The sequence below is a fragment of the Lentinus tigrinus genome, assembly GCF_003813185.1.
Source record: "Lentinus tigrinus ALCF2SS1-7 unplaced genomic scaffold L226scaffold_20, whole genome shotgun sequence".
Taxonomy (NCBI): Eukaryota; Fungi; Basidiomycota; class Agaricomycetes; order Polyporales; family Polyporaceae; genus Lentinus; species Lentinus tigrinus.
In genome coordinates, this window is record NW_027137929.1 from 425,269 (window position 1) to 451,209 (window position 25,941).

At 56.8% G+C, this 25,941-nt stretch overlaps 9 protein-coding genes and 1 non-coding gene across 10 annotated transcripts; 7 read left to right on the forward strand and 3 right to left on the reverse strand.

The window, feature by feature from the left end:
- Positions 1-2,292: 2,292 nt before the first annotated feature.
- On the forward strand, positions 2,293-3,686 carry L226DRAFT_143634 (uncharacterized protein). The gene is made up of 8 exons (XM_067672372.1): positions 2,293-2,296; positions 2,355-2,683; positions 2,746-2,780; positions 2,842-2,996; positions 3,120-3,181; positions 3,256-3,359; positions 3,418-3,503; positions 3,628-3,686. The coding sequence occupies exons 2-7, from the start codon at positions 2,655-2,657 to the stop codon at positions 3,471-3,473; spliced, it is 441 nt and encodes a 146-aa protein (XP_067533593.1). The 5' UTR covers positions 2,293-2,296; positions 2,355-2,654; the 3' UTR covers positions 3,474-3,503; positions 3,628-3,686.
- L226DRAFT_143532 (uncharacterized protein) lies at positions 3,461-4,628 on the forward strand. The gene is made up of 6 exons (XM_067672371.1): positions 3,461-3,503; positions 3,628-3,777; positions 3,855-3,870; positions 3,947-3,995; positions 4,054-4,106; positions 4,216-4,628. The coding sequence occupies exons 2-6, from the start codon at positions 3,717-3,719 to the stop codon at positions 4,526-4,528; spliced, it is 492 nt and encodes a 163-aa protein (XP_067533594.1). The 5' UTR covers positions 3,461-3,503; positions 3,628-3,716; the 3' UTR covers positions 4,529-4,628.
- A 14-nt stretch (positions 4,629-4,642) lies between these two features.
- On the reverse strand, positions 4,643-6,988 carry L226DRAFT_561625 (diphthamide biosynthesis protein). Its single transcript, XM_067683448.1, has 8 exons — positions 6,811-6,988; positions 6,635-6,753; positions 6,506-6,583; positions 6,294-6,451; positions 5,987-6,240; positions 5,786-5,927; positions 5,401-5,697; positions 4,643-5,335 (listed from the first exon to the last, which is right to left on the reverse strand). The coding sequence occupies exons 1-8, from the start codon at positions 6,970-6,972 to the stop codon at positions 5,013-5,015; spliced, it is 1,533 nt and encodes a 510-aa protein (XP_067533595.1). The 5' UTR covers positions 6,973-6,988; the 3' UTR covers positions 4,643-5,012.
- A 299-nt stretch (positions 6,989-7,287) lies between these two features.
- On the forward strand, positions 7,288-9,847 carry L226DRAFT_553953 (ADP/ATP carrier receptor; the record flags this gene model as incomplete). The annotated part of the gene is made up of 10 exons (XM_067682963.1): positions 7,288-7,561; positions 7,681-7,727; positions 7,781-8,075; positions 8,128-8,237; positions 8,296-8,359; positions 8,413-8,793; positions 8,848-9,043; positions 9,097-9,177; positions 9,233-9,488; positions 9,557-9,847. The coding sequence occupies 10 exons, from the start codon at positions 7,288-7,290 to the stop codon at positions 9,638-9,640; spliced, it is 1,788 nt and encodes a 595-aa protein (XP_067533596.1). The 3' UTR covers positions 9,641-9,847.
- A 112-nt stretch (positions 9,848-9,959) lies between these two features.
- Positions 9,960-12,526, forward strand: L226DRAFT_489745 (uncharacterized protein). The gene is made up of 4 exons (XM_067677286.1): positions 9,960-10,365; positions 10,427-11,664; positions 11,714-12,002; positions 12,057-12,526. Exons 1-4 carry the CDS (start codon positions 10,148-10,150, stop codon positions 12,331-12,333), a joined length of 2,022 nt encoding a protein of 673 aa, XP_067533597.1. The 5' UTR covers positions 9,960-10,147; the 3' UTR covers positions 12,334-12,526.
- Positions 12,527-12,638: 112 nt separating this feature from the next.
- L226DRAFT_t171 lies at positions 12,639-12,710 on the forward strand. The gene has a single exon. It is a non-coding gene; the product is annotated as a tRNA-Glu (tRNA).
- A 162-nt stretch (positions 12,711-12,872) lies between these two features.
- On the reverse strand, positions 12,873-14,569 carry L226DRAFT_587155 (MFS transporter). Its single transcript, XM_067685586.1, has 4 exons — positions 14,486-14,569; positions 13,536-14,430; positions 13,295-13,474; positions 12,873-13,236 (listed from the first exon to the last, which is right to left on the reverse strand). Exons 1-4 carry the CDS (start codon positions 14,525-14,527, stop codon positions 13,073-13,075), a joined length of 1,281 nt encoding a protein of 426 aa, XP_067533598.1. The 5' UTR covers positions 14,528-14,569; the 3' UTR covers positions 12,873-13,072.
- Positions 14,570-16,877: 2,308 nt separating this feature from the next.
- L226DRAFT_561628 (uncharacterized protein) lies at positions 16,878-17,717 on the forward strand (the record flags this gene model as incomplete). Its single annotated transcript, XM_067683449.1, has 5 exons — positions 16,878-16,976; positions 17,030-17,237; positions 17,267-17,341; positions 17,385-17,556; positions 17,655-17,717. Exons 1-5 carry the CDS (start codon positions 16,961-16,963, stop codon positions 17,715-17,717), a joined length of 534 nt encoding a protein of 177 aa, XP_067533599.1. The 5' UTR covers positions 16,878-16,960.
- A 1,055-nt stretch (positions 17,718-18,772) lies between these two features.
- Positions 18,773-23,052, reverse strand: L226DRAFT_553956 (uncharacterized protein). The gene is made up of 8 exons (XM_067682964.1): positions 22,509-23,052; positions 22,155-22,449; positions 21,501-22,096; positions 21,018-21,450; positions 20,273-20,962; positions 19,760-20,218; positions 19,388-19,704; positions 18,773-19,335 (listed from the first exon to the last, which is right to left on the reverse strand). Exons 1-8 carry the CDS (start codon positions 22,863-22,865, stop codon positions 18,955-18,957), a joined length of 3,528 nt encoding a protein of 1,175 aa, XP_067533600.1. The 5' UTR covers positions 22,866-23,052; the 3' UTR covers positions 18,773-18,954.
- Positions 23,053-23,182: 130 nt separating this feature from the next.
- Positions 23,183-25,934, forward strand: L226DRAFT_524447 (uncharacterized protein; the record flags this gene model as incomplete). Its single annotated transcript, XM_067678890.1, has 10 exons — positions 23,183-23,455; positions 23,730-23,807; positions 23,862-23,921; positions 23,981-24,005; positions 24,028-24,184; positions 24,258-24,581; positions 24,623-24,690; positions 24,843-24,985; positions 25,155-25,259; positions 25,394-25,934. Coding segments are annotated over 10 exons (1,774 nt in total), but the record flags the coding sequence as incomplete, so codon positions are not given.
- Between the last annotated feature and the right edge of the window lie 7 nt (positions 25,935-25,941).

A 25,941-nucleotide genomic window follows, 5' to 3' on the forward strand; every position in this document is an offset into this window, starting at 1 on the left:
TCCGAGGTAACAATGTTACTAGTACTTTTGCGCTCGTCAGGTTGTTCCTCTGTTCGCTGCGACGTGGAGAGCCGAAGCGGCTTCCCGAACACCCTCCTCCTCCAGAGCACTTCGGAATATCCGTGATGGATGGTAAGTTCGGAAGAACGGTGTCATCATTCCATACATCGAGTAGCCTGCATACCTGTGCATACCCAGTCCCTCTAGCTGCTATCATCCCAAGTTCCAACCGCCGCTATCCAACACACCACCACCCCTGCGCGTCTTTGCCGTGAAGACTGTGATTTGCCGCGGCCATATCTCCGTGAAGGAAGAACAACGGTTCGTCGGCGATGAATAGGAAATGGATATAGACTAGTAGGATGGTGGTGGGAGATGGAAGAGGAGAGCGCGCCTCGAGGCCCTCCGCATTCCGCGCACGCCCCCCCCCCCGGCACACACACCACCAAAAACAAACCACCCAGCCCCACCCAGCCCCCCTTCGTGCGCGAGCGACCAGCGAACACAGAACGGAAACAAACATACATATAACTGCAGTGAGTCCCCTTCATTGTCCCCCGCGCAAGCATGAATCCGCCAAGTCCAAGTCCGCACGGTACCGACCTCAATTTGCAGGACCCGCCTCCGTACAGACCGCCCTCTGGCTTGTTCATCCTCCCCGCCGCCGTCCCAGAGCTCCAGTTTCTCGCTGAGCATTCCCGAGAGCCCCCGCGCCGCTTGTGCGCGCACACCGTCGCCGCGAGCTTGCAATTGACCCCGCTCCCGGAGCGTTCCAGCACTGGTCCAACTCCCAATATCTCAACATTCGCCGCATCTTCGCCTGCCCGGGAGCTCGTCGCTTCCCTCGCACTCGCAATCATACTCCCACTTCGTTAGGCGTTCTCCGACTACTCACGAGTCACGCGTTCGGCCCCGCGGGAGCCCGACCTCGGACGAGGATGACGAGTCGGGTGCGGAGAGGGCCACTGGTGAGCAACTCCCACCCGTACCCGTACCCGCCGCGGGTTTACCCGACCCTTGCTACGCCCTAGCGAAGGCCAAGGAGGCCAAGTGCGTCGAGGTTGTCGAGGCGACTGTCTCGGAGTTCATCGAGTGCCCTCTCCTCGGCGTCCGCGCGACGCGCAAGGAGGAGGGCGCGATCGAGAGGGAGGCATTCTTTGCGGACCTCACCGTCGTCGCGGACGGCTGCTTCTCCAACTTCCGGAGCCAGGTCATGGGCAAGGCGGCGATCCAGCCCGTGCTCAAGAACCACTTCGTCGGGCTCGGGCTCGAAGATGCGCAACTGCCCATCCTAACATATGGAACGAACGGTGATGCTTGTGGAGAGGTATGGGCCGGTTCTGTCGTACCAGATTGGTACGCACGACACGCGGGTATTGGTGGACGTGAAGAAACCCGTGCCCTCTGACCTCAAGGTGAGTACTCCTGTATTGTACTGCGCGTCCCCTCACCCTGCCGCAGGGCCACATCTTCGACAACATTATCCCGAATTCCCTGCTGCCCTCCACTTGCCCGCGCAAGAAGCCCTCCAGGATGATGGCCTTGCCATTTTCTAATCGATAATACAGGACCGAGCATACCGGCGTGTAGGATGAAGTCCTGGAATACGCCAGCCGGCCATCATTCTTGGTACGTAAATGCGCATATATCCACTGACGGCGACGGCTTATCATGCCATGCAAGATACACTTGCGAACTCCCTCCGCGGGATGTCGCGCCTGCCCCGAGAAGAGTTGATGCACATCAGCGCGTTCAGCTCGAGTCGTTCAACTTCAACATCGCCTTCATATCTGAGGGTAGATTCGCCCTGACTGCGCGACTTGCATGGGAGCAGCTGTCTTCCTGGATGTCTCGCAACGACATGCGGTGCTCTGGTCGTGGCATTTGCAACGTCGACCCGGTGCAAGCCCTGTACGGTGGGTCGTGCTGACCCTCGCCTGGCGGAACTGGTTTGCGTCCATCGCTGACGTCCTTAAGGTCGAACATCGGTGCGATAGGGTATAGTGAGGACTCAGTGACCCCGGTGGAGAGCCTTGGCTGCGTTCTACTAGGGAATAGCTAAACAGACGTTGAATACTAGTAGGAGGTGCTCTCCGAGCTGCTGTCGGAGTAGTCCCACGAGCGAGGATGCGCGGCTGATGATGTTCTATCTGTGCCTGCTGCGGCTCACGGTATGGACGCTGGTGAGTCAGGCTGCACAGGGCGCAGGAGGGAGGACGCGATTTGACATTCACATTCAGATCGTGGATTTCAACTTTGGTTACGGTCGCGTATCGATTACATCCCTTCACGCGTCGTACGTACTTGTCGGTCCTTGTGGTGTCGATGACATTGACCTGCCTCCATCCATCGAGACGCGAGCTTGCGAGTAGATCGGCATGTGAGTACTGGAATCTATGGGCACCGGGCGCGCGAATGTGGCGGAGAAGCGAGATTCGGATCTTAGCTGCGGGCACAGTGCTGTGCCCAAGCGGCGTCCTCGTCTTGTGTGTTCATTCCCTCATGTCCGGGCATTTCATCGCCGCCATGGGTATCAGGCCTCCCTACAGACGCGGGTTGTGTCTTGATGAAGGGATCGAACCACGTTTAGAAAGATTCAGGACCTACATCAGCTTCCGTCACTTCAGACTTGGACCAACTTGAAACCCCACAAGATGTCCTCTGCGGCCGATTTCCAGAGCTTGTATGTTGTTCTCCCGACGTCTCATCCGTTATGATCACTCATTTGTCGTCCATCTCCTTCAGCGTGACCAGCATTTATTGTGCATGCGCGGCGACTAGTGAGTATGACATTACATGAGCCTAACGTTCGCTCACAACCTATGTTTGTCACTTGCAAAGCCTTGATCTTTGTGGAATACCTGGCGCTCCTCCCGCAGGAGATCGACCTCTTCTGGAAGCGAAGACTCACCGGAGCATCCGTCCTCTTTCTGTGCAACAGATACCTATCGCTGCTGGCTCAGGTATTCATATATTTGAACCTCACATCTGGCAAGGTTCGTCATTCCATTGGCAATGTTCTACCGTTATCAACGTTTTTATGGATAACTGTGCAGAGGTGTTGTATTTCAGAGTCCAAAAGTCCATTCGATGTGCGACTGAACCCGCCTTTGACCCAGCTGCGCCATCATTTTGAACGCATATTGGGCCATCAAGTTGCCGCCGTACTTCTCCTGTGCAGGTCAGTAACCAGTTCGTCCGATGAGTCATGCGCTCCGTGCCGCATTGGTCTTCATACGATGCTATGTACTGCAGTGTTTTCCGCCTTACGGACATGCGCGCTGGGCCTACCTCACCTCAAATGGCCACTGGGGATGCTCGTGCTCCTATTGTCTTCCGTGCCTGTAGTGCTCAACTACGTGAGTTGTGATGAATTATATATTCGCACGCGCACTTGGATTCTCATGCTCGAAGTAGACCCTTTACCGCTGGTCGCGTCCCGCTGTACAACCAACGTTCGGATGTTTCTCTGAGGACCTTATACCCATGCAACTCGCCAGAGAGTGAGTACTACAACATACTACCCTGAGAGCTTCTTTGATAGGTATCTTACTCATCATCACACTCCACAGCTGTTCGTGACCTGCTGATACCATGTCCGATACTGAGTCCTGACGTCCTCCCTAGTCACTATCATCTCCAGGGTCTGCATCATTGTTGCCGACATCATCGTTCTCGGCGTGACTTGGCATGGAACATATCGTGCTACTCAACTGATGCACACTGTCCCCGGCGAGCAGGGCAAACGCACTTATTCGGGAACCCTTCTTCGAGATGGTGCGGTGGTCAATGTCTAGGTTTTCATCTTTCATTGTCTCCAGACTCCAGAGCTAACTTTGATACGCTACTATCAGGAACATTATACTTCCTGTAAGATCAGATCTCCAGATCGACTTCAATTCCTACGAAATCTGGTTCAGTATTCATATGTACACATTTGGAACAGCGTCCTGGCGATACTGAACTCCCTCCACCTGGTGTTTTCGATGCTCTCAGTAAGTCTCTCGGGCTGTCTGAAGTATCTTCTCTTCCTGCGACTCACCTTTTGCCCAGATCGCCGTCATCGCCCTGCAACCCACCAGCTATATCACAGCATTCACGGATCCGTACGTACTACGTTCCCCGTTAAAAGATCTCACCCTGCTCAGTGCCGGACCGGGACTTGTCATGTCGCGGAATGCTAATGTGAACTGTGAACTTCATGTCATTTCACAGTATTACATCAATCCTCGTATCGCGGTTCCTCATCGACCTGCAAGAAATCCAAAAATATAAGGCTGATCCGCAATTGTCCAGTCTGTCTGTGGGTTGGCAGGGCTCAGCTTTTCAATTGGCTACTCTGAGTAGGATCATCGGTTCGCTGGGCGAGTCTCTTCCTGCCCCAGGGGCCTGGGACACTTCACTTCTTGAGGACGAACGAGTCGCCGCTGAAGACGCATCCGCATCTGAGGATTTCGACTCGTACGGAAGCGAGGAAGTAGGCCAGGATGTGGAGGCTGATGCGATTGCGGAGGAGGCTGGGGCTTAGACTTGGTTCGTGGGCTTCCGAAGCGACTTCGATGTACATATGTAATTCCGGGTGCCGCAGTCGCTCATATGACGCCAATCCATTTCGTCTTGGAAACTTGTTTCAATATTCTCTGCACGGCTTTGCTAACAGTGTATTATATTGGAGATGGCCCGTAGGGATCGCAGGCGTTGAATATAGCACAACTTGATCGGAATGCGGTCGCTGAGCGCAGCCCGGCATGGATTTAATTCTCCTGTCACTTCTCGTACTCCGTATTTTCTGTAACTTGAGTACTATGTGGAGTCGCTGCGACAGACTCCAATTTGTCCCGAGGGCTTCGTAAGTGAGCACTTCTCCATTGACCACCACCACGATGATGCTGGACGGTACTGACTCGTCTCGAGCCCTCGTCGTTCTCCTCGTCAGCGACCTCGCTCAACAACGTATCTGCTAGTCATTCAAGCTCGCGACCCAGCCCGGACGAGCTCTGACCGATCCCTGCCTACTCGTTCCTATCCTCCCTATGGTCATCTCCGTACCCTCGCGCGATCCCACTGCGGCCCTGCTCGAGGAGACTCGGCGCATCCTGTCCGACGCGCGTCTCGAGCCCGCGGAAGGTGCGCGTCTGGAGGAACTGCGCGGCCGCGCTGTCTTCCATTTTCGAGAGCGCGTTCTCTTGGTTGCGGAGGACGACGGCGGAGGAGTCCCCAATGTCGTCGTGCGCTGAGGCGCCGTCGTATCGCTTTGCGTGGCGGTACTTGCCGGTGACGACAGAGAAGACGGGCTGGTCGTCGTCCTCGTCTTCTGGGTTCTCTGGCGGTGAGTCTGTTCGTGGCGGAAGCAGAGTATGAGATATCGGCCTATTCATGGCACGTACTAGCTGGACTCACTGTCGATGGCGTCCTGCTGCTCCCTGAGCAGCTGCTCGAAGTCGAGCACGTACCGCCCGGTCCACGTCTGCGTCGGCTGCAGTGCGAGCTCGAGCTCGTACGGGGTCACGATCGGGCGGAGGAACTCCTTCGCGTCGAGGAGGCTGTTCTCCGGGCACGCGACGAGGACGAAGCACTCGATCTCGAGGAAGTTGCCGAGCTTGGCGGGGTTGATCTTGCCCACGCTGAGCGTGTAGGACTTTTTGTGCGCGCGCTTGATGATATCGCGTAGGTGCGAGATGAGTGGGAGGTAATTGGCTGGGAAGCGGCGTCAGAACGGGGTGGGGTGGGAGTGGGTAGGAAGGGGGTGGAGATAGAGATAGAGAGAAGAGGGGGAGGGACTGACCGACGCCGAGGGTCCCCACGAGGATGCCGATGACGTCTGCGTCGCGTGCTCGTTGGACGACTGCGTAGCGGCGCATGAGAAGTTTGTTGGTGCGGCCGGACTCCAGTCGTGCTGTACGGGTTTTGGGATCGTACGAGTAGACCTGTGGAAGACGGAGCGTCAGACGAATGCGACAGGGTGGAGGGAGGGCATCTGGCGTACTTCGTAGGATGCATGAGTTAGCAGCAGATTGGTAAGGGTGAGACTCTCCCCGCCGATGTAGAGGATGACGCTGTTCTCTGGGGACGCCTCCTCGACCGAGGAGTCCTCTGGGCTGTTGTCTTGTCCGGCTTCGTGTAGTTCGTGTGGGGTGCGATGTTGTCCTGAAGGGGACGGGTGGGCCACAAGCGGGATAGGGGTGTGTAATATTCGGGCAGGTGAAGGTAGCCTGCTCTTCAACTCCGATACGATGGAATCTAAAAATAATAATCACAGTCAGAACGCGACGACAGAGCTAGTGACGACTCACCGGCGCGGTGCGCGTAGCCAACATCGTAGCGGAGGAGGACCGTCTGCCTATCCGCGACGTTAGACTGTGCGGTCACGACATCGAAGAAGCACTCCGCGCAGTGAGAGGGGTCTATTGGCTTCTTGCCGAGCACATATATCACCGGAAGACGGGATGTCCTGTGTGCATCGTCAGCGAGCTGTGTGCAGTGCTTCACATGGCGGCAAACGCACTGACTCATGCAGGCATGGCCGTAGTGGACGAGCGCGTCGGCTTCAACATGTTGGGCTGCAACTTCGTCGACACAGCAACTAATACCAATGCAGTCAGTTCAAGCATCGAAGCGATTCCCGAGGACTGACCTTCCATACGACGTGTCCGCAAGGATGTAGAGCTCTTTCGTATCGGCGATCTTCAACTTGAGTAGTCTGAAGATCGGCACTGAATGCGGAAGAAGTTCATCGGGGAACTGTAGAGCGATCTGCAGCAGACAATAGTTAGTCACAGCCCATGTGTTCGACACTGTAAGTATACCGACTCTCGTGTAATCTCCCTTCTCGATCTCGTTGACTGTTCGTGCGATATCGTATGCCTCTTCAAGCTCTTCTGGTGATAATACCCTCTGTACTTCTTCCTCCAGTTCGATCGTGCGGGTGATCGCATCGGCACCCGACGACGAGAAGGTAGTGACCTCCGCCATGAAGTGGTTAAGAACTAGAAACTTTTGCACGGGATGCCGGCGACATTTCATAATGTAAGGTACCGAATTGTAAGTTCCAGGCTGTAAGTCATAAAACAAATGCGTTAGTGTTGCGGGTGGCCAGCACTTACCTGGATTAGCCTGACAACTAATACGATAATACTGGCCTACAAAATCAGGGACAAATATTGCAGCGCCCATCAATGAATTATGTCATAATATCCCGGTTTGGCAACAGCCAAAATTCGAGGGAGTCGCGCCGCGCCGAGAGCGTCCGCCATCCGGCACCCGCATCCTCCCCTCATCCCCTCCGCTATGTCCTCCTCCACGTCGTCGCAGGGCGTCGCTGACCGCGTCCAGAACTTCGTCTCTGAGCACAAGCATGCCGTCCTTCTTGGCACTGCTGCCGCGCTCGTCGCCATTGGCGGCGTCGCGTACTACGCCTCGTCTTCGCGCGGACCCGGAGGTGACGTAGAGAGGGGGGAGGGCAAGAAGGACAAGAAGAAGAGCAAGAAGAGGAAGACGGTCAAGGACGACGATGGTCCTATCATCGAGGAGAGGAAGCCGAAGCCCGCTGCTGTCGAGGAAGGTGAGTGATGTGTTCAGAACAGTCGACTGTTGGTCGGGGATGATCTCGTGCCGTCGCCTCATACGGGAACCTGGCCAAGCCTGGGAGGTTGTCGGAATATACTGACGAGCTCTTTATAGAGGACAGGGAGTACAGTGCGGAGGAGATAGCTGCGATGTCCCACGAGGTGCGCACTCGTCCAGCGTCCAACTTCTTCAGCATTTGCTAATCCTTGTCTAGGAGCGGACGAAGGTTGCGGCCTCGCTGAAGGCGAAGGGTAACTCCGCGTACCAGGCGCGCAAGTTCGCCACCGCTATCGACTACTATACCCGTGCCATCGCTGTTACCCCCAAGCCCGAACCCGTCTTCTTCAGCAATCGCGCTGCGTGCTACGTGAACCTCAACCCTCCACAACACGACAAGGTTGTCGAGGACTGCGATGCTGCTCTTGCCTTGGACAAGAAGTATCTGAAGGCGCTGAACCGTCGCGCCACGGCGTTGGAGGCACTAGAACGGTATGAGGAGGCTCTGCGAGGTATGTTGCTCACTCCCAAGGCCGTGTGGACGTGCTCAGCGTGCCTGTGTAGACTTCACTGCCGCTGCCATCCTTGACCAGTTCCAGAACATGTCGTCAGCGGAAGCCGTGGAGCGAGTACTCAAAAAGCTTGCCACCAAGAAGGCGACGGACATTCTCAGCGTACGCAGCACCCTTCTTCCCCACCTTCTATTACTGCTGACATCAATGCAATCTCCAGACGCGTGAGAGACGGCTACCCTCGCATATGTTCACCTCTGCATACTTCGGTGCCTTCCGTCAAAGTAAGTGATGTTTTGGTGGAGTCCAGGATGGAGCTCATATGTGATTCCCTCAGGGCCACTGCCCGAACTTCCCGAGAACCCCACTACCGGAGACAATACCCTCATTCTTGCCCTGGAGGCTCTCGGCGCATCCGACTATGCCCACGCCTTCACCCTGGTCAATGAGGCCATCGAGCAGGGCATCTCGTGGGACAAGGGCCAGGCGGAAGCCCTCAACCTTCGCGGCACGTTCAAGTTCCTGATGACGGACGTTGACGGTGCGAAGGAGGACTTCCTCAAGTCTCTGGAGCTCGATCCATCACTTACCCAGACATGGGTGAAGATCGCCAGCGTATGGATGGAGCAGAGTGACCCGACGAAGGCGTTCGAGTGCTTCGAGGAGGCCATCAAGCACAACCCGAATGACCCGGACATCTACTACCACCGCGGTCAAGGTACGCCCTCGCAATTCCTTCCGGAGGATGCGCTCTGACGCACAGCCCGCGCAGTGCTGTTCATCATGAACGAGTTTGACCAGGCTGCCGAAAACTACACGAAGTCGACGGAGCTGGACGACAAGTTCGTGTTCAGCCACATCCAGCTGGCAGTTGCCCAGTACAAGTCTGGCAACCTTGCGAATAGCATGGCCACCTTCCGCCGAACGCTGAAGTCGTTCCCCGACCGTAGTGAACCTCAAAACTACTAGTATGTCTCTGGTGTCTTGGCACTAGTGAGCCAACCTAACGAGCACCTTGCAGTGGCGAGCTGCTCTTGGACCAGCAGCGCTACCCCGATGCGATCGAGAAGTTCGACCGGGCCATCGAAATCGAGCGTGCCAAGTAAGATCGGTTTCCCGGGCTCGTTCGGCCTGTAGTCTAATCTCTGCTTTGGCAGGACTCCTCCCATGAACGTTCTGCCGATGGTTAACAAAGGTCTCGCGATGTTCCAATGGCAGCAGGACGTCGCCACCGCAGAGAAGTGCTGTCAGGAAGCTCTCGAGATCGACCCCGAGTGCGAGGCCGCGGTGGCCACGCTCGCGCAGCTCAGCCTGCAGCAGGGCAAGATCGACGTCGCCATGCGCATGTTCGACAAGCAGTCGCAGCTTGCGCGCAGCGAACCCGAGCTTGTCAATGCGCTCACCTACCAATACGTGAGTCCCGCCCTATCCACGTAGTCTGTTATGGCCCACCGCTGACCGTTGTTCGGTTCCGCTCTCAGGCCACAGAGGCACAGGTGCAGTTCATGCACACGTACCCCGACATGGCCGCCCAGCTGGGGCAGATGGCGCGGATGATGGCGTGAGCGACGTTGTGGCGTGCTCAAACGTCGGAGATGAAGGAGATGGACTTGTCGTCGTGTGTGGACCGCGACCGCTATGTTTACTGTGCGCATTTTATGTGACTTGCTTAAGCATATTCTACCGTAATCCCGCCCTAAAATACATCCTCACTCGCTCGCTCTGCCTACTCATCGCTGATTCACTCATCGTTCTCGTCGTCCCTGCCCCGCAACCTGTTCCTGTCTGTGATTGAGCCCATACAAATGATGGTGGGATCTGCAGAAATGCTGTGGCGGCAGTGATGATCCCGTCGCCCTCGGAGAGCGGAGCGCTCTGTGCCCGGTTCACTCTGCACCACCACCACCACTCTTCACGCTATTCACGACTACAACTTCACCAAGCTTTAACATCACTCTCAAGTTCTCGTGCTGTACTTTCAATCTATAGCGATAGCCCTCCCTTGGTTCACCCTCTCTGTATCTCTCGACATCGACACAAGCAAGCAAGCTATACCATCACGTTCAACGATCATGGATACCCCGAGCTCGGGCTCATCGACACCGCCGGACTCGTCCAGCCAGGCGAAGCGAAGGCGACAGGTCGCCTTCTACCCGCATATGAATTCAACCAACAAGCCGCAGAAACCGTTCAGTCGCAGCGCGGCCAAGCGGGAGAGCGTGATGGCTTTGGGCAGCATCGAGTACCTCCAGCACTACTTCACCAAGACCGGGATAGCAGCTGAGAGCGAGTACGTGGGCATCCCCTTCTTGAGTGTTGATATCGAGCAGGTGTTGAGGTGCGTGCTGTAGTCCGCTGAACAAGCCAAAGAGCGGGTTGGTCCCCGCGATCGGCGGGCTCGCCACCCTTGCGAAGAGGCCGAACCGTAGCCCATCCTTCGTGCTCCCTCCTTCGCCGGCGATCCCGCAGACAGTGCAACCTACGTTCCCTCCGTACGTCAAGACATTCGAGACGGACCCGGAGAACCTGCGGCCGGGAGTCATTGAGGACCTGATCTCCGTTGCATCGGGATGGAACCTCGATCCCACACAAGAGCAACCGGCAGGGCAAGACCCGAACCTCCTCGGGGTGGGCGACAAGCACAGAGGCGACAACGTCGACGTACTCGAGCTGCTTAAGACAACCACCCGCGCGGTCCGAACAGTACGGAACTACCTCGTCTCCCTGCCCGACGACTCCTCCGTGCCGCAGAACCGCGCGCACTTCCGCCCCCAGACGCTCTCCAGCTCGCCGCTGCCCAAGCGGCAGGTCTCGCAGCCCAACTCCCCGCACGACCCGCTCACGCGAATACGGGGGCGCGCACTCGAGGTGCTCTCCGTGCTGCGTGAGCTCGAAGAACGTGCGCGGCTCCCGCTCGACCACGACGCGTACGACGCGCAGAGCGATCACGGCTCGTCGAATGACACTACCACGGGTCCTGCGTCGCGCGGTACGTCCCCCTCCTCGCATCTGGAAGAACCTGAGTTTGTGGACGCGGACACGTCGGTCTCCATCTCATATGTCGACGTAGGTGGCCGACAGCGCCAGGTCCCCGTGTGGGACGACGAGGACTCGGACGTCAACGTGAGCGAGGAGGAGCACGACAAGCGGGAGCGCTGGGACGAGCGCCTCGTGCTCGGCGGCGGATGGCTTTACAAGCAGGACGTCAAGATGGAGGACCTGGCGCGCGAGCGGGAGGTCGTTGGCAAGTACCTCGAGGCCGTCGATGATGTTCTGTTCGGAGGGCCGAAGGAGGGAAAGAGGGGCTGGGAGCGGGAGAAAGAACGAGTGGAGAGGAAGGAGAGGATGGACCGGGAGACACGATCGAAGGGCCGCAGAGTCAGTGCTGGGGATGCTATGGGCAGTTCTGGCGAGAGCTCTGGACGGGCTGGCCGGCGAGTGGTGTCTACGGGCATGCTTGATGCAATGAGGAGTATGGTCGTTACCGAGGAGCCCGAGGAAATGGAGTCAATTGACGAGGAAGAGGCGATTGACGATGATGATCTACCTCCGTGGGCGAAGCGGTCAACATATCAGGGCGACGAATATGGTGCGTCTGTCCGTCTGTTCTCTACATATCATAACTCAATGTGTTACAGGTCGCCTCCATGCTCTCCTGGTCGCTCTACTACCAGCAGATTTGCTACGACTATTGCCCATGTCCTCTTCAGACCACTCAGAAATCCTCCGCGCCCTATCGTCTGGTCAGATACTGTGCAACGCATATAACACGGGCGTACGACGATCACGGAAGCCGTGGGGGTACGTTAGCAGAGACGCCATCCATGACATCGCTGCGCTCGAAGAAGCCCGAGTTGCAGAAGCCACCGAAGGCGGCAAGCGCGGCTGGACATTCCGACGCACAGACAACTTGCGTCTATGGGCAGCGTGCGTTCTCCAGACCTCTGTCGTTCGCACAGCCATCTCAATGATTTGTTACAGCGCGTTGAAGCTCCGGTACTCCCTGCCCATACTCATGCCCAGCAGCAAACGCAGAGAAGGCACAGGGACTCGTCCGGGCACCCCTGCGCAAGGCGGTACGCCGCTTGCGTCGCCTTCTGCCTCGGCCTTCACGTTCCCTCCTGCAATCACCGAGGACGTTATCTTGTTCGATGCGCCGATGGTAGCTCGTCTTGAGGACGGCTGGGACCAGATGCTGGAGAAGTTGGTCTTCATGTGGGTGGATGCGGTTGTGAGCGAGCGGAGGGGGGAGCGATAGCGTCGCTGTGCTGCTTGGTTGTCCTTCAATATATGTCATGTATGTTGCCGCGGTCATCCTAGTCTAGCAGATAGAAATTGGTTAAGAAGTATCAATTGCACTCGACGTCGTACAGGACCTGGCTCACCATCGGGGATAGAAAACTTCCTCGACAACCAACTTTCAGTTTTTGCATCTCACACACATCTCCGGGATTCTCTTCCTTGTCTTAAGGATGGTGACAACATGAGACTCGAGTATTTCAGAAGTGCATATCAAGTACACCATTGGCGAAACGTATTGCATGGGCTTTATCGTTTAAATAATCCGATATGGTGTAACGGCTAACATTACCGCCTTTCACGCGGTAGCTCGGGGTTCGATTCCCCGTATCGGAGTTCGCCTCAAGACGCTTAACCTTTTTCCGTCCTAGTATTAGTAACGCAGTCACTGCACGATGTCGTAGCAGGGACACATAATTATGCAGTGGTTTTGTTACCCCTTGGCCCACTAATGTAGCAGGCTTTTGATTCCAGCATTGCGCATGCGACTTAAGGACTGTCGCCTACAGGACCGATGAAATTCACTACATGTAGTAGGAGACAAAGGAAAATCACTAATGGTACATCAACGCAAATCTGACGGAAGGAAAGGATACACAACATGATGATTGAACAGGGAGGAGAGCAGAGCGAGACAGCTATACGTGATACAGAGACAACCATGAATGAGCTGCGTGACCGGGGCAATAACTGAAGCTCTAGAGTCGCCATTTGCGTTCTCCGGGAGCAAGCTGTTTGTTCTTGTGCATGTAAAAGAGGCGCAGGGACATGATGATGATGGCCCCTTCGAACAGGAAGCCAGCGTTCGTAAAGTGGCCTGTCGGGAAACCCGGAGCTTCGGAGTCCTTGTATATATAGACACCTGCGCACGTTCTCAGCAAAGGTACGGGAGTAGGGTCATAAGACATCTTGGAGCGTACCGATGATCTGCCCGAACTGACCAAACGCGACGTTGAGTGGCACGGCGAGCGTCGCTGCGCCCGTACTCCGTAGGTTCGCCGTGAGCCAACTCAAGGATGGGGCGTTGCAGGAGAAAGAGAATGATAAGGCGAAGCAGAGAAAGACGTAACGCGCCTTGAATGCGTCGGGAGGGAGTGCTCCTGTGTCCGACGAGTGATGGTTAGTCTGGGGAGACGGTTGACGTTAGCTAGTTCTGCGTACCTTCCACGAGGAAGCTTATGGCTCCGATGATCATGGAACAGCATGTCGCCAAAGACCGCGCCTCATATCGGTCTGCTATCCACGCCACAATCACCGTGACCACAAAGCCGATAGCGTACGGGGGAACAGTGAATAGCTGCGCATCGAGACCGGTGTACCCCAGACCCGCGACAATGGTGGGTGCGAAGAGGGAGTTGCTCGAGAACGAGACAGAGTTGGAGATATACGCGATGTAATGCGCGTAGAGCCGCCAGTCCATCAGGGTCGCCTTCGCTTCTTTCCAGGTGATCTTGTCGGAGCCGAGCGAGGCAACGCCTTTGATGCGCTGCGTCGCCAGCTCGCGTTCCTCGTCCGAGAGCCAGGAGACTGTCTCCGGGTAGTCAGGGAAGAAGAGCGCGCAGAGGATGGCCGCGAAGCACGAGGGGGAGCCCTCAATGAGGAACAACCAGCGCCATGCCTGGAGTCCGTGCACTCCGTTCAAGCTCCTCCCTATACCATACGCAATCGCACCGCCGAATGCACCTCCTAGGCTCGAGCAGGCGACGATCAGGGCGATGCGGATGGCGCGCTCTTCGGGCCTGTACCAGAAAGTGAGGATGAACACTTGCCCCGGGAAGAGGCCAGACTCGAACGCTCCGAGGAAGAACCGGACGGCGACTAGGCCACTGTAGTTCTTTACCGCGGCGAGAAGCATGGTCATGGCACCCCAGCAGAACATCATGAGCGCCATCCAGCGCGAAGGCCGGAACTTCTTGAGCATGTAGTTGGATGGTGTTTGGACGATGGTGAAGGCGACGATGAAGATCATGAGTGCGACCAGATACTGCTCATTGGAGATCTTGAGAGTCTGCACGAGCGAGTCGCCTTCATCGCGGTTGAGAACCTTAGCGTTGCCCTGGGGGATGGTTAGGGTAGGTGGTGGGTGGTGTAAGAGGGTAAATGGGGCTCACAATATTCGACCGGTCAATGAAGCACAGTAGATGGATGATCATCGCCGCTGGGATGATTCGCAGATCTATCCTTCTCACGAGTCTGTGGGCATGCAGGGTCAGAGCGAAGAATGACGCACCGAGATCAGTGAGAACAGAACACACCTTCTCTCAGCAACGGGATCTACAACATACTCCGAGGTCGTGCTGGAGCCATCAGAGCCCGTTAACGGCGGTTTCTCGATATCCAGCGCTTCCTTCGAGGAGCTGTCCATCGTGTGCGAAAGTCCGGAGGTAATGGCGAGGACAGCCGTACGAGAGACGGGGCTCGTCCGCTTAACCTGCGCGGACTCAGCGCAGTTATATCTGCACTAGTGCCGGCGGTTGAATCATACCAGAAGTAGAATTGGCTGCCCCGTGTAATCAGTGATCACCGGAGCGAGAGCGCCGTTCTAGTCTCTTGACCGCAGGGGATGCATCGGCTGCCTTCTATCCTATCTTCGGGCATGTAATCCTGGGAGCGACGGAAAACGCGGCGGCCTGTCCACAGACGCCTTCGCTCCCGTATACCCTGCATGAGAGCTCGTAAAGACACCGGACTTTTGACGACTATAGACGGAATCCTGTGCTGCCAATGTGTCCATGCGGCGGGGTTTAGGTGCAACCTGTGTCATAGAATCTGGGTTTCGCGTGAGCCTGTCATTATGTGTGTGCCACTCGCAAGAGCGTACCTGGCTTGTAATGCGGCTTCGTAGGCTAGCGTAAAAGTAGCTCGCGAATCAGGACATGTGGAGTCGGTCAGAAGACCCAGGGGGGTCGCGAGCGAACGAAAGGCTTGGGAGAGGCTGGGATGAGCAAATGATACTTCTTGGGGGATGGTGAGCCGCGAGCGGGCGTCGTGGTGTGAGAACCCCGAGAAGCGGGAGAAGTTCGGCTTGCTCAGCGAGGAGATCGCTCCGAGCCTCCCCAATACATGGTTAGAGCTGAACGTGGTCCAGGCGGTTGCGACGAACACTGCATATGATGAATGAGGTCGGGTGGTACGCATCAGTACGGATGAGACTCTGTTTCTATGTCGACCACGTTATGCCGCATTGCTGTGTCTCAGCAGATACGGCTGCAGAGTACATCGGACGAGATATCAGCTTGGCATATGTTACACGGATGGTGAGTGACGTACCTCATCGATTGTAGTGTGTCAAACTAGTGTAAAGACATTCTGTTGGTCATATACATATTCCCAGTGCGCTTTGTGCATTTGATTCTGAGACTTCTGCCGGCAAACGTGTGCAATCTAGGAACGATCATGTGGGCGTACGCGTCTCGGGTAAGTATCTGCATATGCCCGCTGCGGACTGCCAGCAACACAGAGGGGTAGCAGGTAATGCCGTTCGGTTAGGCTGACTTTTCGCAACTTCAGTACTTAGAACTCGTCAGCATAGAGTGATTCCGCTGTGGAAAGAATCAGGATCAGGGCTTTGAGAAGATGGCGCGACGATTATGCGCAAGGATCAGCAACCCAGAGAGCGTACGAGAATATTGTCCCACTTAATCCATGACCCCCATTCGCGAGACTCAGTGAATTGAAGCTTCGCACCTATAAAGACTTGTTAGACTACAGTGAGAGTCACATTCAGGTTGGAATCAATACTCGAACCTATGACGTGTCCCATCCACCGCCACGAGACTATGAGAGCGTGCAGCCGCGCGTTCCCTATGCATTCGTACCATTCATGTTATGGGTCAGGAGTTCAATGTCCTGCGAGAATGCTGTAAGTTTTGCGCATGGACGGTGTGTTGTTCCGACACGGTTACTATGCTCAAGCGCACAAGTCGGACGCTTCGGACAAGTTCGGATATCGGACCGATCCTCCGCGAGCAATGCAACCCACACAGCTCTTGCCAGTCACGTCCAACTACGCATTCGTGCACGAGTCCGAGCGGAGTAGCTGAAGGTGTGTTAGAAGCTATGTATATCAATCTTTTTTACTATAATATGAGGCCTTAGAAAGGCCGCTGCGACGACTTCGAGGCGTTGCAAATGAGTACAATTAGCAAATTTGGCAGGGTCAACACTGGTGGCAACAGTTGACTTCTCCAACATTGTGTAAAGAGCATCATTTCGCACGGGAGCTACATATTTTGCCACTCATTTGCCTCATAAGTTGGCTCAAGAGTGGCCGATAGTGTCATTGCGCATAGCCGGAAAACAAAGAGTCGTGTGGCACGCTTTAGACCGACTGCCACTTTCTTACCTGGCGCGCAACAAAGCGAACGAAGGAAGCTGTGGCCCGTCGGGCATACATCTAAAGCTTAACAAAGCAATACATTCAATGAAAAGATGCGGGCGAACTCCGAGCTGCGACGTATAAAGCTAGCCCGCTGCTGCAAGGCTTCTGCCTCTGTCCCACCTTCCTCTCCCATCCTCTGCCACCCATTACCCAGTTGGACCATCGTACCCTTGCTATATACCACCCTTCATCTTTAAGCAACACGATGTCCACATACTCAGGTAAGAAAACATTTACCAACTCTGTCGCGTCGACCTTAACACTGTTGCCGTAGCTTTGAACATCGAGAATACTCGCCTCATCGCAATTCCATCATCCTCTTCCACCTCTGAAGAGGCTGTGTGTCATCCTGCAAGCCTCCTTAGCGCCCCCAAGACGACCTTCATCCAACAAAGTCCCATCACCAGTCGAAAGCGGAAGGGAATTGAGGAAGCTACTGCACCGGCAGATGCGGACAGGCGAGCGAGTCTCCAGTCACAGCTGTCAGCACTTGTACTCACTGCATCTGTAGAACTCTCGAGGGACCTGAATTATCCGGCGCGACGAAGACACGACGCTCACCAAAGAGGAGGAAGTCATCTGAAAGGTCCGTTTAGCTCCTCGCTGATACGAGACGACTCACCGAATAGCCATGTCCTGCCTGTAGTGAGACCGCGAGCGACTTCTCAGCTGCGCGCACCAGAACAACAACGCGAAGCGGGATACGGCCACCACGCAGATCGGGCCGCACGGTCAAGAGCAGCCGCACCATTGAACCAGCGCCTTATCGTGAGGGTTCCACCGATTCGCCTCTCCTTCCGAGTACGTCCCGGAAGGAAGACTTTGCGGATTTGTTGATGCTCGTAGAAGTAGCATCGCGTGCCGAACCACTGATCGTTGTGACATGACGCGTGGCGAAGGTGATGGGCTTGGACCTGCTTGGACACGCCGTGGTTGAAGCACCTCGAGTGTACGTTCGGTAGACCTAGTAATTTCCGCGTTAATAAACCTGTGTTAACTGTTGCAGTCTTCAGTGCCGGACGTGCTGCATTATTCCGACCATAGCATACACGGTGGTGTGGTGTGCTTTGACTTCAACGTCAGCCTTCGCGTATGCGTGTGAAAGAGGGCAGAGTTTAGCGGCCAAAAGCACAAAAGGACACAAGGGTGCCGCGGGATACCTGAATCTGAAATGCCGCCCAGTCGCATAAACCTCGACCGCCACAGCGCTTCTCTCCATTCCACCTTCTCCCTTATCCCTAACCAGCCCCAACCACCGTCCACTCGGCAGTTGTTACACACCTCTCCTATACAACCACTTCATCCCATAGTCAAGTCACTCGATGGCCCGCAACCCAGGTAGGAAGCTGGCTGTCTATACTGTCATCGCGACCTTTAACCACCTTCCGGAAGTGTCGAACGTTGAGAACGTTCATCCCAACCCCATACTCCCCCTCTGTTATTCTCGCAGTCGATATCGGAAAGCGAAGGTCGTTCAAACCAACGGCCAGGTCTCCGAATCTGGAGCCGAAATGCTACGCACCAACCCACCGGTCGAAAGCGTAAGGCCAGAGCAGCAAAGGTGATCCCGGAAGTGGATGGGTACGTCGTATCTTCATAGAAGCTATGGACATCACGCTAAACGATATGAATAGCGCTGCGGGCCACTGAGACAACCGCAGAGCCAAGCCGTAAGCGGAGGAAGATCTCAGAAAGGTATGTCACTCTACAACAAACGTGTTACGACGTACCTATGTTGTCACCGTAGCACATTTACCGAAGTCGAAACCCGTATGAAGGCCCACAGCGGAGCGCCAACCGAGCCCGGCACTCGCAACAAGCAGCAGGATGAACATGGCAAAGATAGTTGTACGCTTAACTTATAGTATGGCTGTCGCGAAGTGTTCGACGATGTCGTTATTTATACCCGATGTACTGCCAATGTAGCGTCTTGGATAAGAGCTGTTGCCAGGTATATAATGTCATCTTGACCTGTTTCTTGCTCGAGTGCGACACCATACGATGAACAGCAACTGTTCGTGGATATATGATAGATCGACCACACGCTCATAGGGATGTATTACGATACATATCTTCGAAGCGCCACGATTAGCAAGCCAAGTAATGTGAGAGAAGCATGTCCACTCTACCACTACGCATTGGGTATCCCATGTCCATCTCATGTCCGGCGACCGGCGATCCGGAGACTCAACGCGAACATTACAAGCACCACCCCACGGCCGTCCCCGGATCCCGAAGCGGCCTGTTCTCCGACAAGGTCAGCGCAAAGCACAAGCACTCACGTTCCCTGTCCTGCCGGCCCTGCAGCGCGTACATCTTCCCGAGGAAGTACCACGCCTCGGGGACGTCCCACCCAGCGCCCTTGGTCAGCTCGGAGAGCAGCCCAACCGCGAGGTCGACGTTGTCGCGGTCCGCGAGCTCCATGCCATCTTTTGACTTGCCACGGTTCTGCACAGCGGCGAGGTATACCCGACAGAGGTGTATCGTGGCGGATACATCGTTGGGCGAGATGAACAGCGCTTTCTGGAAGCACTGCAGGGCGTGGCGGTCGTCGTCCAGCGCAAGATAGTACAGACCGAGCTGCAGAGCTGTCGTCAGCAAGCAGCCGCAGAGCAGATGTTTTAAGACGTACCTGAACCCAGACCGCGGGGTTGTTCTCGTCCCGAACTTCCGCTTCCTGGATTGCGCCTCTCGCCTGCTCGATTTTGCCTAGCCTCCGGAACGTCGCGGATGACATGAGCCAGAGATTGCTTAGCAGTCGACGGTCCTTCGCGGCCCGCACTTTCTGTCGGGGCAGCGTTGGTGTCGGCTCTGGAGGTGGGAGAGAAGGAGGTGGCGGCGGGGCTTCGAGCGTCGACAAGTCTACCTGCGAGGCGTAGATGCTGAGGTGTTGTCGCAGATGGATGGACGATGCCTGGTATGGGGTCTGGCCTAAGAGCGCATGGAAGTCTACCGCGATGTCTCAGGATGCTTATAGGAAAGAAAGGAGATGGACAGAACGCACCTGGCGCAGATCTTGACCGCTTCAGGTGCATGCTATTGTGCCGACCGACGTTGTGCCCAATCTTCTTCGAGATCGTCGTGACGCGTGCACGGCCCTTGTGCACACCACTAATGAAGACCTCACGGACCTTCTTGCCCTTCCCGCGATTCGTATCAACCGAGAGACGCTGCTTCTCCTTGTCCTTCTCCGACGACCCAGTGTCTTTTGAGTTCCGATGGTCGCCATTCAGCTGATCCTGCGAGTATGCCGGACTCTGCAACATAGGCGATGCCGGGGTAACCGTGATCGGAATCGGCGGGTGTTCCAAGGTTCCATTCGTCGGCTCTGGCAGTTCTTCCACCGGTGGAAACAGCGTCGACCCCCGGATGTCGTTTGGCACAGATGCACGCTTCTCGCCAGTCATGACCGAGGACGGCCTCAAATCCTGCGAGGCACGCCTGCTGTCGATGGACATGCGTCCTGAAGCAGAATGAGCCATCGCCCGCCACTCAAACTGATCAGTCGATCACTCACGGTCGTCCGCGGCGAACCCGCGACGTTCAGAGAACCATTGGAAAACGTCGACCCACTTGTCGCACGTGCCCTCAGGACCCTCGACGTGCTCCGACAATACCAGCTGCGTCGTTCGGAGCTCAAGCGCGTGCTCGAACGCCTCTTGCCTGTTTGCCGGTGGTCGATCGCCAAGTGGCCGGAGCAGCTCTGCAGAGGGTGGAACCTCGGTGGCATCGCGCTCCAGTAACCGGGCAGGCTGCCTTTCGCCCACTGAAGCCGCGTCCCCCACAGCGTTGCCGTTAGCATGACCATTTGTCTCGGGGGCATCGGGGGCAGCGTAGTCGTGGGCCTGCACTCCATCCACATCGCGCCCGTTGTTGGGTAAGCCGTCTACTGGTTCCGCGTCATCCTCTGCAAGGTCGGTCTCGCTGACGCTCGCTCCCATCTCGAGCACCCACTTCGCTGCGCGCCAGTCACCTGATGCAGTGAGCAGGAGACCAAGTAGGTGCCAGTGGCGCGCTTCGCCAGGATCTGCCTCGACAGTCGCACGGGCGTGCACAATAGCACTCTGAAGATCCTGCGATGCGCCGGGACGGAGGTACGCAAGGGCAAGATGATGGTGCGTCGACGCGGTCTCGTTGTGCTCGAGGGACGTCTTGAGCAATTCGAGGGACTGCTCGAAGTGCCGCGTTCGTGTTCGAGGGTCCTGCTCTGAGTACAATCGTCAGATTTCCGTCTTGAACGAAGGCGACAAAAAACTGGGTACCTGTGTATGCCGTGGCGATGTGCCAAATACCCTCGGCGAGCTCTACCGTAGCGAGTAGGACATTGTCGCTCCGATCTAGCCGCGCCTTCGCCTTCTCGAGCAGCTCTCCAGCCTCTTTCGCATAACCGCCGGCCTTCCCTGCATCTGTCTCCACAAGCGCAAGACGCGAGAGCATCCGCGAGCCCTGAACGAGCGTCTGCACCCAGTTGTAGTCCAAGTCCATGTCCTTCCCGGCCCCGAACGCGCCCGCTGTGTCTTCCGTGGAGCTCTCGCCTTCCGCCATCCTCGCTTCCCTCGCCTTGCTGACGATCTGCACGTACAGCCGCAGTGTTCGCCTCGCGAGCTCGGGATCGCCAGCGACGTAGAAGAGCCGGCTCATATAGCGGAAGATCCTGAACGAGTTGAAAGTGAGCCGCGTGGCCCACCACAGTACCTGTATCGTTCTCGTCGGCGATGATCCAGACTAGCAAGCTTTCAACTCACGTCAATGACCCATCCCGCATACTCGCCAACAGCACCGTCTGCCTCCCAGGTGGCAACGGCGAGGTCAACGAGGTCTTCCACCTTGACATTACGCTCGCCCGCCTTCGGGAATGTCGTGCAAACGCTGAGAATAGCGCGATACTCCTGCACCAGCGAGCGCGCGGTACTAATCCATCGGTGCGACCGGTCAGGTCTTGGTGTAGGCGCTGCGCGTGCCCTCAAAATCAGTGCACGTAGATGAAGGATGATAATTGCTGAGCGCTGTTCTGGACGGAACTGGGGCGGCCAATGGGTGCTGCACGCGCGGTACTGCTGTAAGAGTTGCCACAACGAGCCGTTCGGTCCGTCTGTGCGCGAGACGTCGCAGATGCGCGCACCGAGTATGATACCTCTTCGGAGCACGCGCTCCGCCCAACGCCATAGTTCGCGGTAGCGCGCGAATGAACTGTTGTCGGGTGTCGAGGACAGGTTAGGGAGAGATGTGAGCGGGGAGGCTGGGATCTCCCCTACAGCGCTGGAGATGAGCGACGATGCGAGGAGGTAGGTAGTGAAAGCCTTCTCTGGATCGTCCGGGTTGAGGAGCTCGTATGACATGCCTAGGACAATCACCGCTCAGTATGCCAAACGGGGAGATGTGCACTCACCGTTACCCACCTTTGAGACATATACTCCGTATGCGCTCGATCGCGGACCACGCGCTCCCCTCGTTGATGTCCGCTATTGAGGCAGGGGACTGCGCAGAAACAAAGCTGCCTGTCCACGAAGAAGAGAGAGATATGTCAGAACTAGTCCCTGGGACTCGCAGCGTCGCAGGGGCTGATTGCGTCGTTCCAGAGGTGGAATCGAAACCTTGTGCATCTGAGAGGTCCTTGACTTGGGACAGGTGGTCGAGACAGTCGGACGGGCGCCGCAAAGCGTACGCGTAGTATGCAAGCGCGGCTTTCGTGGACTTGACACGAACGCACACGTCAAAAGAGATGGTAAGATTGAACGTACTGCACGACGTACATCGGAGCGACTCGCGTCCAGCTGCTTGAGCGTGGCGTACCCAGCCATGGCCTCCTCAATCCTCTCATCCGGCAGCATGCACTCCTCCCCAAGCACCAGCACACCTTGAGGCGAAACGTTGTTTCCGTCCAATCCATCGCAGTTCGCCGACAGTAGGAGGGAGAGGGCCTGGGTTTGCGAGGCCAACTCCGCTACATCCGGGTGTCCGGGGCAATGCTTGTGGAACTTGCGTAAGAGGTCTGACCATGAGACAGGTCTTCCGTGCGTGTCCTTTGCTGGTGTCCGCGCATCCCACAAGCCGGCGGTCAAGACGGATCTGAGCTGACGCCAGTAGTGCTGAGGTTTGGATTGCGCCATAGACGACCCACTCGGAAGGAGCCTTAGCTTAGCAGAGGGCGGACACGTTTGACAGCGGAGGAGTGACGAGGGTACAAGTGAAGCTGTGACGTAATTGGTACGACGTATGAGGTGGACGAGGTGGACGAGGACGAGGATGACGAGGACGAGGAGGCAGCGAGAGGGTATGACACTACTTCATGTACACTATTAATGGCCTTGTTGCTGCGCCTTCAAAGTTAAGTGTAGATTCAATACCCCACTATTGATCAGGTAAGTATCGGTAACAAACAGCACTATCTGTCCACGTAATAGCAAGGGCCCAGTTTGGGTAGGTTATGTCCATATCAGGTATGCTACGGTCTCTACCGGCCGGGTGCTCCAACAGGCCGCCCTTCTCTCCCTCCGCGCCCCACCGTTCACGACACGCACACGCACGCTCGAGCTTCACCTCCACTGCAACCGACCGCCGACAAGACAGCACCGCGCATGCGCTCCTCTGCCGAGCACAGAGGGAACACGTACCTCTGCCCAGGCTGCCGCTCTCCCGCCACCGTCGCGTGCTCTCCGGCTCTCGCTCCGCACCTGAGTCCTGCAACAAGACCGGCGTGGTCAGTCCAAGCTTTGTACGCTAACAGACGAAAGCGTACTGACCTGATCGCGACTCGTTAGCCCCCTACGACGGGGTTGATATGCGCTGACGAGAACGGGTACTACGGCGAGTAACAAGACAAGGACTACAGCAATGCTGACGACGACGACGGCGAGGACAAGGACCAGGGCAGCCTCTGGGACAGCGAGGGGAGCAGCAACGGTCATAGGACTCGCAACAGGTGAGACGCGCAGAGGCAGGGGAACGCGCTCGAACGAACACTTATCGCGTAGTTGCTCCGTGGGGATGCAACCCCGCGCGCCCGTGCCCACCCGGACCGCGGCACCTTGACTTTGCTGTTCCAGCGCTCGGTGAGCAATTCGTGAAGATCAGACTGTTACGTTCCACTCACCCTCGTGTTCTAGGTCAGAGGTCTTGACGTACAGAACCCGCATAGTCGCCAATATCAGCCTGCCACGGCCATCGTAAGTGTATGCCAATGCCATCCGCTCTCGAACGTTGATTGAACTCACCTCTCTTCCAGCCTGGCACCATCGTTGTGAATGCCGGTGACCTCCTGGCGCGTTGGAGCAACGACGTTCTCCGCTCGACGCTGCACCGAGCGGCGAGTGGTCGCACCCCCGGCGAAGGCGATCAGCGAAACTGAGAGCATTACCCCAGCTCGGCAGTCGATTGCGCTCACCCGCTCACAACCCGCGCCTATCTCCTGCAGCGAGACCGGTATATGGTCAGTCGAGTGGCTACCCGCTGAGAGCCGATAACATACATACTTACCTCCACGCATCAGGTGAACACCACAGGGTCGGCGACGGTCACAGCGGGCGTCGGGGCCGCGTACGGGTGCAGTTGACATGCGCCGAGGACGACGACGAGGACGACGAGGACGACGTTCGCATGGACGAGAGCGAGAAAGAGGACGAGGACTGGGGCAGCGAACGCAGTGGGGGACCGGAGCCTGCGGTCGCCCATCCACGCTCGCACAAGTACTTATCCGCGTCCAGCGCACGACAAACACACCACGCGCCGCTTCGTGCTCGGCCCTCGTCTCGCACACTCGACGGCGACTTGGCCAGCGCCGTCCCCAATCCGGCTGCCAGGACCCGTCGCGTTCTGTCGCCATCCCGGTAAGTCCCAGTCCCCGCCGCCTTCCTCGTAACCGCGACAGAGCTCAGAAGCGCGGCAGGTCTCCGGCAGGGGATGCGCCCGAGCACGCCCCGTTCGCTGTTCGGTACGGTACGCCCCTTCGTGCTGTTCGTGTACTCTACTCCACTACTAGCATATGTCGCGCAGTGTAGAGTACATCATCTCAAATTGAATGTTCTTTTTTCAGACCTCACGAAAGCGCAGTGCGCTGTGAATACTGACCACTGCTCACCGTTATGCAGGTGTGCATGTCCAGACAGCAGAGTCGATCTCGCCGGACCCGAACGGCGGCTCGCATCGCACTTTGGACCTCGCAACGTCCGAGGGTTCACACATTCACGTCCACGCCAGCTCAAGCTCCCGGGTTCCGACGCTCGGGTGTAATGTAAGTTACAGGATCAAGATGCACGGACGGCTACGTCGGGCAAGGAAACGCACAGTGACGCGTGCGTGCATGTGCATGAGGACAGCGTCCGCCACGCAGCTCGACTGGGATTCAGACAGCAAGGACTGCTCAAGATGGGTGGGTGATACATACCGGTTGTCTGGATTAGACTGACTACGGTGGGTGTCGCGCCACGAGCGCAAGCATAGGTCATTCCTCGTTGCTGATCGCAACCCGGACCGAGGCTCTGAACTGGAGTGTCACGATGTGCAGTGTGAGTGCTCCGTCGGCAGCAGTCGCCATGCTTCCCGCTTGCTGACTCGAGTATCTGGCCGTCCGAACGTGGCACGCAGGACTTTGGTACATTCAAGTCATAATCAAATCTGGTATGTACACACGCAAATACAGCCACGATCACAGGTTCAACGGCCCACTAGCGACTATGCGTCTCCTCCCGATTCGTCCGCAATCGGTCAGGGGCCCTTCTCACCGACGAACTCATCTCCTGCCTCTCTCGCGATCTCGGGCCTGCCCTCACAGGAAGCCGACACATTCTCCGCCGTAGCTCACCCTCCGGCCTCCCGAACAACAAGCCTGTCAATGGCAACGGCAACGGCACAGCCAGTCCCGTGTCCTTGCCAGCCCTGCACCCGCCTGCATGGAGACCTTCCAGCGCGAGCCCGATCCCTCGAAAGCGCTACACCGTCGCGCTCGGCACGCAGATCATGGCTCGCGACCGCCCTTCTTCTCTTCCTCTCTTCCTCGCCTGTATCCACGTTCTCCGGGCTCAACGACCAGAGCGCAGACGAGTCTGACGGGGTGCACGAGGAGACAGTCGGAAAGCCCTCCAGGCGGCACTGCGTCAGGACACAGCGCGAGCCTCCCAGCGCCGACCTCGCCCTCTTCTTCTTCCTCTCTGAATGGCGAGTCCAAGACGGGCGGGAGACGTGTGCGCC

Coding starts and splice junctions, on each gene's coding strand:
- L226DRAFT_561625 (XM_067683448.1), bottom strand. CDS start 6,972: ATGGCGGAGGTCACTACCTTCTCGTCGTCGGGTGCCGATGCGATCACC. Junction 6,584..6,634: donor GCGGACACGTCGTATGGAAG/GTCAGTCCTCGG, acceptor CATTGGTATTAG/TTGCTGTGTCGACGAAGTTG. Junction 5,928..5,986: donor TAACTCATGCATCCTACGAA/GTACGCCAGATG, acceptor CGTCTTCCACAG/GTCTACTCGTACGATCCCAA.
- L226DRAFT_143532 (XM_067672371.1), top strand. CDS start 3,717: ATGCACACTGTCCCCGGCGAGCAGGGCAAACGCACTTATTCGGGAACC. Junction 3,996..4,053: donor TGGTGTTTTCGATGCTCTCA/GTAAGTCTCTCG, acceptor CCTTTTGCCCAG/ATCGCCGTCATCGCCCTGCA. Junction 4,107..4,215: donor ATCACAGCATTCACGGATCC/GTACGTACTACG, acceptor GTCATTTCACAG/TATTACATCAATCCTCGTAT.
- L226DRAFT_143634 (XM_067672372.1), top strand. CDS start 2,655: ATGTCCTCTGCGGCCGATTTCCAGAGCTT. Junction 2,781..2,841: donor TTGTGCATGCGCGGCGACTA/GTGAGTATGACA, acceptor TCACTTGCAAAG/CCTTGATCTTTGTGGAATAC. Junction 2,997..3,119: donor TGAACCTCACATCTGGCAAG/GTTCGTCATTCC, acceptor CCTTTGACCCAG/CTGCGCCATCATTTTGAACG.
- L226DRAFT_553956 (XM_067682964.1), bottom strand. CDS start 22,865: ATGGCGCAATCCAAACCTCAGCACTACTGGCGTCAGCTCAGATCCGTC. Junction 21,451..21,500: donor ATGCGGGATGGGTCATTGAC/GTGAGTTGAAAG, acceptor AGAACGATACAG/GTACTGTGGTGGGCCACGCG. Junction 20,219..20,272: donor CGGGTTCGCCGCGGACGACC/GTGAGTGATCGA, acceptor ATTCTGCTTCAG/GACGCATGTCCATCGACAGC.
- L226DRAFT_489745 (XM_067677286.1), top strand. CDS start 10,148: ATGGATACCCCGAGCTCGGGCTCATCGACACCGCCGGACTCGTCCAGC. Junction 10,366..10,426: donor GGGATAGCAGCTGAGAGCGA/GTACGTGGGCAT, acceptor TGCGTGCTGTAG/TCCGCTGAACAAGCCAAAGA. Junction 12,003..12,056: donor AACTTGCGTCTATGGGCAGC/GTGCGTTCTCCA, acceptor GATTTGTTACAG/CGCGTTGAAGCTCCGGTACT.
- L226DRAFT_587155 (XM_067685586.1), bottom strand. CDS start 14,527: ATGATCATCCATCTACTGTGCTTCATTGACCGGTCGAATATT. Junction 14,431..14,485: donor TCATTGACCGGTCGAATATT/GTGAGCCCCATT, acceptor ACCATCCCCCAG/GGCAACGCTAAGGTTCTCAA. Junction 13,475..13,535: donor CATAAGCTTCCTCGTGGAAG/GTACGCAGAACT, acceptor CGTCGGACACAG/GAGCACTCCCTCCCGACGCA.